We start from the raw sequence: 10,437 nt of genomic DNA on the forward strand, positions 1-10,437 counted from the left end.
TGATCTCAACTACACACAGCTAAAGTTTCCTCACACAGCTATGACATCTTTCAACATCTATCTACAGACATACACAAACCAAAGCTCTTAAACCCAACACAACAGTAGTTGCCACTACAGAAGGTGTTGCCAGGATCTTGATGACACGCACAGGCTCGCATTTTGAAAACAATACCACAGCAGCATGGCTGGATCCTTTGCAAGTCATAGTGAAAATGGTTGACTGTAAGTTAAGACACAAGGTAGGAAGAAATTACAAAATAAATCTTAGAAAGGGTGAGTGTTGAGCAGAAAACAAACCAGAAAGACACAATCAATATTTCCTCTGGAAAACCTTTAATCTTTAGGAGCTTCATTTGCTAAATTGTCCAGGTTTTGTCCATCAAAGCGTACAAAGTGCCAGCCTTCATCAGCGGTGAGGTCCTGAGCTCCTTTTGTCGCATAGAAATCTCAAGTGGGAGTATTCCAGTTTAACACAGACAACTGCAACCACACACACTGCTTCTTTTTCCCCACCTGAGCAAACAGAACAGTCCTTTAGTTAATCATGCATCATTACCTCTCCATCACAGGACAGCTGGCCAACACGAGAATCAACAATACTTCAACCACAACTGCTTAACATCTTAGAAACTAAAAACTTTTTTATGAGCTATGCACCACAGCTCTTATTCCTACAAAAGTATCAGTAAAAATCACAAGGTTTAAAATATTTTTAGTTTAGTTATGACGAATATTTGACTCAGAGACAGCACTAAGTGAACTATTACACATACCTATGACCGCATTGTTACTAATGTGACTGATAATTTCTGATTACATTTAACAGTGATTGTTGTGTTGTGTACGTGAGCTGTAATCATTAGTCTGGGAAACCTCTGATCAGTGTAGTACTCTATCACTGAGCAAAGATTATGGTTGATATGATTTTTTTTTCTCCCAAGGACATCCACACCTCACCAACCTTCAGTTTGAGCTGTCAAAATAAATCGAGAAACTACACCTGATACTGTTGATTTATGAGGTGGTCATTAAATAGCCATCATCATTTGGTGGATACTAAATAGGCATATCTAAACAGTGAGGGCACAGACCTTGAATTATCTATGTAAGATGCCGACAAGTTCAAAGCCGGCTGACACGGAAAAGTAGATCAACACTTTACTGTACCTTCTTTTGATACTTCTGCGACGAGGCATTCAAAGAAGGGTTTCTGTAAAAACTTGGACATATTTCCAGTAGAGGCAATAATAACAACTGAGATCCAGGCACATGGTGCAACAGATTGTAGAAAAATTAAATTATTCCATTATTCTGTACATCTCACAATGTTACATCTAAATCTTCAGGTTTAACCCCAGTTAAACTGTTCAATTGTGAATATGTTGAATACATTCACATACAACATTTGCAAAGCCACGTCTTGAATGTTTCTAACCTGCATCAGTTTGAAATCCTCTTCTATTCCTCATACTGACACATTTGTACCCATATGACGTATGACACCGCCACCAGCCGTTGATATAAATTATCTTCAGTCAGGAGAAATTGTTACTGCGGCAACACTTGTGCAAAGGTTAATGAGGTTCTTGAGGACTTCGTTGTTAGGCCACTAATCTGTGAATGCTGCAAAGTTGTTAGATATTGGCAGGGATTGCAACACACTGCCATACACACAGGTCCAGAGCATCCCATACATGCTCAGTTAGTGACTTTACTGGTGAGTATGCAAGCCATGCAACAGTTTGCAGGAACTGCATACAGATCCTTGCAACATTGTGCTGTGCATTACTGTAAAATGCTGCATTATGAGGTGATGGCAGTGGATGAATGGCATGACAATGGGCCCCAGTATCTCATCACAACATCTAAAAGCTCAGTATTCGCTCATTCAAGTCATTAAACTGCAGTCATGTCAAGGAGCTGAATGTGGAGGTTCTGGGTTGGTACTCAATCCATACCAATGGGCTCTTTGCACAGCTCCACTATTTCCTGAACTTAATGCTGCTCCTTCATTTCCTGTCTTACATTATTGGACAAACTGATTAATCCAGGTGTGTCTGTGTGTCTGAGGAGTCACAATGGTCAGACACACCTGGATTAATCAGGTTGTCCAATTTGGAAATGAAGGAGCAGCATTAAGTTCAGGAAGTAGTGGGGCTGTGCAAAGAGCCCATACCAATAATTTCACAGACAGCAGGTCTGCTCAACAGAAATGTGCTAACTGCGAGCTGAAACAAGGTGTGCACAGACCAGCTGCAAATAGACTGAAAACATGTAACGTGTGTGGCATTGTACTGTGATAAAAATACACATTTTAACTGCCTTTTATTATGACCAGCCCAGGACACACCTGTGCAATACTCATACTGTGTAATCAGCATGTTGATATGCCACACATGTCAGGTGGATGATGGATGATCTAGGGTTGAGTGTGAGAGTTGCTTTTTCAATACTCAGTGAAATTTCTAACATTTCATACAAAGAGAGGGGCTGATTGAAGTCCTCAACTTGCATGAGTGGTTCACGTTTTTAAATTTCATTCCACGAATGCACGATCCTTACAAATTGTACTTTGTTGTAAGGGTGACTAATCAGGTTTTCCAACACCAACATACAACATCAATTGGTATTATTAAAGGGGAGAAATTATTGACTGGAAAAACGTTTCTGAACTCTTTTACTTTTAGGAGTTTACATTTCAGTCAATATTTTCTATGCAAAACTTTTAATCTTTAGGAGCTTCGTTTGCTAAATTGTCCAGGTTTTGTCCATCAAAGCGTACAAAGTGCCAGCCTTCATCAGCGGTGAGGTCCTGAGCTCCTTTTGCTGCGTAGAAATCTCGAGTGGGAGTATTCCAGTTCAACACAGACAACTGCAACCGCACACACTGCTTCTTTTTTCCCACCTGAGCAAACAAAACAGTCCTTTCATCATGCATCATTACCTCTCCATCACAGGACAGCTGGTCAACACAAGAATCAACAATACTTAAACTACAACTGCTTAACGTTGCACAGAAGACATCTTAAAAACTAAAAACCTTTTTATGAGCTATGCACCACAGCTCTTATTCCTACAAAATTATAAATAACAAGAATGATCTTACCTCAGCAACTTTGCTCAATAAGCCCTTGCCAATGCCTTTTCCTGCACAGGAAGATTAGTAAAAATCATAAGGTTGAAAATACTTTTAGTTTAGTTATTAAGAATATTTGATTCAGAGACATCATTTAGAGAAAAATTACACAAGACATCAAATTTATCATATTTTGTGCAGGAAATTTTACCTCTGAATTCTGGCATCACATAGAGATCCTCCAAATACACTGACCGTCCTTTCCAGGTACTGTAGGTGTAAAAGTAAAGAGCGTATCCAACAACTGTGAATCCTACGTGGACAGAAGACACAAGCCGTCAGATAGACAAAGCAGAGAACAGAAGGAAAATTTTAATCTTTAATCCAAAAAAAGACAAACAAACAAAAAAACCAGTGACCTCATTTCAAGTTGGGGGGTCCCTATAATGTGACTGATCATTTCTGCTTACATTTAACACTGATTGTTGTGTTGTGTGTGTGACTTGTAATCATTAGTCTGGGAAACCTCTGTTCAGTGTAGTACTCTATCACTGAGCAAAGATTATGGTTGATATGATTTTTTTTCTCAAGGACATCCACACCTTACTAACCTTCAGTTTGAGCTGTCAAAAAGAATCGAGAAACTACACCTGATACTGTCGATTTATGAGGTGGTCCTTGAATAGTCACCATCATTTGGTGGATGTGGATGCTAAATAGTCATACCTAAACAGTCAGGGCACAGACCTTGAATTATCTACGTATACTGTAAGATGCCGACAAGTTCAAAGCCGGCTGACACAGAAGAGTAGATCCAGACCACACTTTACCTTCTTTTGATTTATGCTCTTCGGCTACTTCTGCGACGAGGCATTCAAAGAAGGGTTTCTGGCAGAAACCATCACGCTCCAGTTCTAAAGTTAAAAAAAGGCACAACTTGAATAAATGACATGCTCTCAATAGAGGCAATATTATTATTGATCATTACCCAAAAGACACAGCAAGAACATTAACACTTGAGACTCCTCAACAATAATTAAACATTTTTAAAAGTTGGCTCTTATTTTTTTTTTTTTTAAAAACAACAACTGAGATCCAGGCACATGGTGACAATGCTATAAAACAGTCCGTTAGACAAGACTGTAGAGAAATTACATTATTCCAGCAATAGGTCACATTATTCCTCTCCACATCTCAGAATGTTACATCTAAATCTTCAGTTAATCTGTTTAATTGTGGAAATGTTGAATACATTTACTACCTCATAAAACATTTGCAAAGCCACGTCCTGAATGTTTCTAACCTGCATCAGCTTGAAATCCTCTTCTATTCCTCATACTGGCACATATGTACCCATATGATGTACCGACACCTCCACCAGCCGTTGATACGAATTATCTTCATTCAGGAGAAATGGTTACTGCATCACGTTTGCGCTTGCAGTTGGAGGATTAATTGTGAGAGTGTAGATACAATATGAAATAAATAATATACAAACAACTTGGGGACATTACTCTAAAATGTTGGTCACTAGTGGTTAAATAAACTCGTCTGAACTAAAATATAACGAGAAATGCTCACAATAGGCTTCTGTCTCTCAAAGCTTTTTCATGAACGTGTTTAAATCTGTGTAACGCCATGCCATGCCATGCAACAGTTTGCAGGAACTGCATACAGATCCTTGCAACATGGGGCCGTGCATTAAAATGCTGCAACGTGAGGTGATGGCAGTGGATGAATGGCATGACAATGGGCCCCAGTATCTCATCACAACATCTAAAATCTCAGTATTTGCTCATTCAGGTCATTTAACTGCAGTCAGGTCAAGAAGGTTTCTGATTTTTGTTTGTGCAGAAAGTATTTGGTTGTACTGATCTCAGACAATGTTGCAGGTCAAGAAACTAGATGTGAAGGTTCTGGGTTGGTACTCCATCCATACCAATACCAATCATTTCACAGACAGCAGCCCTGCTCAACATAAATGTGCTAGCTGCAAGTTGAAACAAGGTGTGTATTGTGACCAGCCCAGGACACACAATACTCATACTGTGTAATCAGCTGATATGCCACACCTGTCAGGTGGATGGATGATCTAGAGTTGAGTGTGAGAGTTTATTTGTCCAACTATGTCAGTTGCTGCCTTTTAAGTTATTTTAAATACAAAGAGAGGGGCTGATTGTACTGAGTTTAATTTAAACAAGACCTCAACTTGCATGAGTGGTTCACGTTTTAAAATTTCCCCCATGTCCCACTAAAAAAAGTCAACATTGCTCTACTCTTGCTTAGCAAACTGTCACTGTTACTGATTACTGCGCTCCATGTATTATTACCCAGATCTCAATGCAAAGTCTCATGATAACTAACCTCACACTGTACATTATACTGTTCATATTCAAGATACAACACCATTTCCACCATAATAACTGCACTCTTTTAACTCACTCAATTATTGATTTATTACTGTAGAAACACACAATTAATTGTTGTTCTCCCTTATGGTTATTGGTCATCGGAGGACTTTTAGGGAACTGTCAAGCAATTCAAAAATTAAACTTTGCACGGTTGAAATAATTGTACACTTTTCAATAATTTACCACGGTTTTAGTTAAAGTTTACCAGGCCTTTTCCCCAGCACACATTTCTACGAGTCATAGGAGGAAATGCACAGGTGTATTTGATGACATTAATGATGTGTGGGGAAGTCCTGGGCACCGGGCAGGTTCACCCAGCTGACTGTGACTCACCATGATTAATGTCTTTTATTTTTTACACCTGTGCTTTTCTTGTCTGCGCTGCATACTGTAGGTTAGGTGCAAAAATTACCTTCATGTGATATCTTCACCTGGTCTGGCATTTTTTCATAAACCGCCAACTCCTGCAAAACAACATTTAATCACGTCATACGTGAGTGTAGCCTGGCACTTCAAGGCTTGTTGAACTGAATCAATAAGATAACTCATTAATGTAAAGTAGAAAAACACTGTAGACAGGAGTTAACTGGTCTCGTGTCTCACACCGTTGACTCGGACTCACCATTATCATTCTCGATATATCTTTGCAGTCTTCTTTTGTTGAAGCACGAACTTTAAAATCCATGTTTACGGCAAAAAAAAAAAATCACAGGTTTTCCACTTTACAGTCGAGCTTCCCTCCACAACCAGCCCCGCTGTCCTGCTGCTTCTTCTTCTGGCGTTGTGTCGTTGAACAGCTTGTAGATCCACTGCTGCCACCTACTGGACGTGAACATCCTACACAGAAATGTAATGTGTTAACTGTGCACATGTATGGTGTTTCTGCCGGTATTTATTTATAGTGCTTGTAGTTGTGTGGGGTGGGGTAAGTATTAACAAAGATACTCTATTTACCGTCTTTGGTATTAAGCATCAGTGTCATCCCACAGTAACAAGTCACACATGATGGTAAATTTGCAGAACCTTCAAAAGATGACCCTTTCAGAAACACTGGGAAAAGTAAGGATTGAACCTGATGAAAATATAGGCACTTGAATCCGTCACTCTTCTTCACAGAATTAAGTTGTCTGAAGTGTCAGATCTGGACCTGCATGTTTTGACATGAACTCAGGACAAGTTCAGTTCTGGAGAAGTCAAACTCAACACTGACCTCAGATAAAACAGCCTGTGACAATTTGACTCTCATAAACCAAAATAAAAACAAGTTTCTGACAATCAAGTCTAGGGTCAGTAATTGTATCAAGTGTGATTTGTGTCATTTATATTTTATTTTCCTATAGGCTACACTTACATTTGATTCTGAGCATCAAAGACACATCTCACTGCTTTTGAAAAAGGGCCAAAAATAATCTTCTGGTTCCTCCACTGGAGGGAGCTGCTGCTACACATGTGCACTGCTCAATATTTTTTCCATTCATCCAACTTGGTCTTCACTATCATGTCTGCATGCTGACTGTAATCATGTCTGATGAAAACATGGACAGGCTCACATATAGTATGCAATGACTTGAGTCAAAGAGATAGTGTTCCTGTTCCTGTTCCTCAATAACTGTTATTTTTATGACATTTCTTTACTATTTTCAAACTGTTTATTTATCTATCCATTCATTCTATCATTTCCAGACACATTCACTATATCATCACAGTACATACAATATAGTTATATTGCTCACTTAGTGTAGTATCACTAAGTTGTACTGTTAGTATTTTAACAAGATTGCACTGCACTGTAAATTTGAAAACAACAACACACACCCCTTGGCCTCAGATTATGAGTTTCACTATCAATCTAGGGTTTAAAATTAATTTAGTTTCTATATCTGCCAACTACTTGCATAAGTGTCTTGAGAAATCATGTTGAAACAATGTTACTGGCTTCGGTTTGACCTCATGAACATTATAGTATCAACAAGTTAAGAGTCTGAATATAACATAATAAGAGAAGTCAATGCAGAACTACACCGCCTTTTACTCTGCCGTGTCATGTTCTGGAGATGTTGTAGGTCTGTTTTAGATTCTCCACCACTCCCAAATACAGATTATTTTCCATCTGGATCCTTTCAATCAACAACAAATTAAACTGCAGTCTTATCGTGTGTTTTGAAAGTGTTAACTCTAACAGAAAGATCCACTCTGCTGATTTGCACAACAATAAAATTATAGTGTCATAACTCACAAAGCTGTCTGTCTCCCTCTGAGGAAATGTTTTGCTCAGATCTATAGATGTTTCCTCATCCTGTGTGCTCAGTGAGTCACGTTGCACCGCAGTGGCACCATAGCTCCTCGCTGTCCTGGTTTCATTCTGTCGAATTATTATATAATTTTAAACTGGAACAGCAGGGTGACCTCCAGCAACTAGTTTAGGGAGAAAGAGAGATAAGAAGAGGGACAGGAGAGATAGAGCATGAGCAAGAACCACAACAGAAATAGCATAGTCGTCCTTGGGAGATGACTCAAAAAAGTGGTGGGGGGATATAAATACCTTTTAGTAGGCCGCATTGACCCGAGTATAACCCACTGGGTACTGGTGGCTGTAGACTGCAGTTCAGAAACTTTCTTGTTGGTTTGTAAAATATAGCGCCAGTTGGCTTACAGACAGTCACGTAACAAACATGACACAACTTAGTGAGATAATGATAATGTTTTGCAATGACTTGGTGTTGGTTTTATGATATTACACACAGACCTCGCTCATAAAGAATTAGAAACTTTTCTGCATCTTTAAGTCACTCATCCAGTCTGTCATTTCAGATCACTTCAGTCATCAGTATCTTTTTTCCTGAAGTGGTTGGTTTAAAGAAAGGGGATGTTGCTTGTAGAAAATGAAAGAAATTACAACTTTTCTGCATTCATCAGCTGCCCTACTCTCCTGCCAATGTTAAACAAAAGGCAGTTGGGATTTATAAAACATGGATGCTAATTTACATACACATGAATGTGTGGGTCGAGATGTATCAGTAGGCAAACTGCCACAGACAATTTGTGTTGTAGCTTTTCTATTCACCAGGGATGAGATGTGAAGTTTATGATCTTATTAGCGTCATTAGTGAAGACAGATTTCCTTGTCTGGCCAAATTTGCAAGAGGAATGTTTAATAGTGCATCAGAGATGTTGTTAAAGCAGAAGTAAGCGATCCGGTCGTTTTGGCTAACTTCTTGTCAGCCGATGGAGTTAGCAGTCCCCGCCCTCGTCCCTACGTCACCACATTCACACGCATCCCTTGGCTGCACACACAGAGAGGACCGCCCCTTTATGCCGTTCTCTCTCCTCATTGGATAAAGGTTGTAGGATACAAGGAAAGTTTTCTCCTCGGCTTACAGCAGAGCAGAGTGACTGACAGACCCGTGTTTCGGACCAAACACTCTATAAAAGTGATTGCTGTCGGAAGATATAACTATTTAAGACTTATATTAACACAAATATTTCGCTTACTTCTGCTTTAATTGGAAAACGTATCCAGGAGGACAGTCTTATAGGGTTTAAATCATAACTAATCCACCCAGATTAGCTTGTGAATGTACCTTTGTCTGACAACCTTCTACTTCATACTGTATTGGTCATTCATAGGAGTCTGAATTCAGTGGCAAAGTGTCTGTAATGTTGTAAATAACAGCACCTGGATGTGTGTTGACTGGGCTGCTCCAGACCACAGGTACCTGTTATCTGGAGTAAACCCTCATTGTGCTTCTTTCAGTCTGTGTGTGTCCCTCCCTCAGACACCTTATTAAAGGGCAGCACAGAGACCCCCTTCATTACCAGGAATTGGAGTCATATGATTCAGCTTTAAGGTTGGGAGTATCAGTCGCGCACACACATTATCCTGGGAAAAAAAAGAAAGTAGATCATGTCCACCCAGCTGTGAAGCTATACAGTCACACCAACACAAGCCCCTCTACTACTCCACCCTGGTCACTGCACGCACTAATGATGACCCCACCCAAACCAGGTCCCGTCTATAGTGAGCAGACAGAGGGGGGTTTAGCTCAAACTGCTGCAATCTGCAGAAAGCACTGTGCTGGACACACTCTGGCAGCCAGCAGCAGCCTTATATCCTGCGCTCAGCTCTTTCCCTTTGTCACGGTGGATTGTGGATGAGCTCTGTGCCGGGGTGTGGGCCTGTGAGCAGGGGTGGGGACTGGGGCCAGGGGCGTAAACAGATTGTGTGTGTGTGTGGTATCAATGCTGACACACATGCATAAAGCTCAGATGAGTGATTTCTGAAGCCCTGGAACTTTCTTTTAGATTTTAAACACTAGTGTTGAGCGTCTAGACAGAAAAGCTGATGTGTTTCACAAATAACCCTCAGGGAAATTAAATGTAAACCCACCTCAACCGGAGTTTTTCCAATTTCAGAAAGGATTGGGTGTAAAGGGCCACAAACGTTCATGCATAGTATTTTCAAGAGTGCATATTTTGATTATATGGATCATGGGGCAATAACTACAATACAGTTTGTTTTTTTCGCCATGCTGTCAACAAAGTTATTTTGAATAAGAATAAACAATCAAGTAAAACAACATGTCAGCAGAAGTTAGGGGCAGGAGCCTTACTGAATTAAAGTGAGGTAAATACAAGATTAGAGTAGGTAAAAATGTATGTAAAGTCTTTATCTTGATAGACTAACAGTAACTATCAGTGTAATAATACAATTATTTGTTAACAATGGTGCTATCTTCTAACTTGTGAATGCTTTTCACTGTGTAGATTTAAGATGTTGGGCTATGTTGTTTGACATGCACCTTTATTAAATCAACTATCGCCCCATTCAGGTCAGACGTGCACAGTTGCAAACATTTACACCAGCACCACAACCAGAGTCAGATTTTCTGGCCACTAAGCTGCATCTCTGGAGCAGTTGGGGATTAAGGTCCATGCTTGATAGCACCT

The 10,437-nt window shown here is 39.8% G+C and overlaps 1 protein-coding gene across 2 annotated transcripts; it reads right to left on the reverse strand.

Moving 5' to 3' along the window:
- Nucleotides 1–163: 163 nt before the first annotated feature.
- sat2b (spermidine/spermine N1-acetyltransferase family member 2b) lies at nucleotides 164–7,897 on the reverse strand. Of its 2 annotated transcripts, XM_085797824.1 has the most exons (8): nucleotides 7,727–7,897; nucleotides 6,113–6,327; nucleotides 5,903–5,954; nucleotides 3,910–3,993; nucleotides 3,291–3,392; nucleotides 3,110–3,150; nucleotides 2,706–2,908; nucleotides 164–276 (listed from the first exon to the last, which is right to left on the reverse strand). In XM_085797824.1, the coding sequence occupies exons 2-7, from the start codon at nucleotides 6,173–6,175 to the stop codon at nucleotides 2,729–2,731; spliced, it is 522 nt and encodes a 173-aa protein (XP_085653950.1). In that variant the 5' UTR covers nucleotides 6,176–6,327; nucleotides 7,727–7,897; the 3' UTR covers nucleotides 164–276; nucleotides 2,706–2,728. The 2 variants fall into 2 exon arrangements, with proteins under 2 accessions (XP_085653950.1, XP_085653951.1); XM_085797825.1 differs by lacking the exon at nucleotides 164–276 and having other exon boundaries at nucleotides 2,312–2,908.
- Nucleotides 7,898–10,437: the final 2,540 nt, after the last annotated feature.

Source organism: Trachurus japonicus, chromosome 14, assembly GCF_045865225.1.
Source record: "Trachurus japonicus isolate A0001 chromosome 14, Traja_1.0".
NCBI lineage: Eukaryota > Metazoa > Chordata > Actinopteri > Carangiformes > Carangidae > Trachurus > Trachurus japonicus.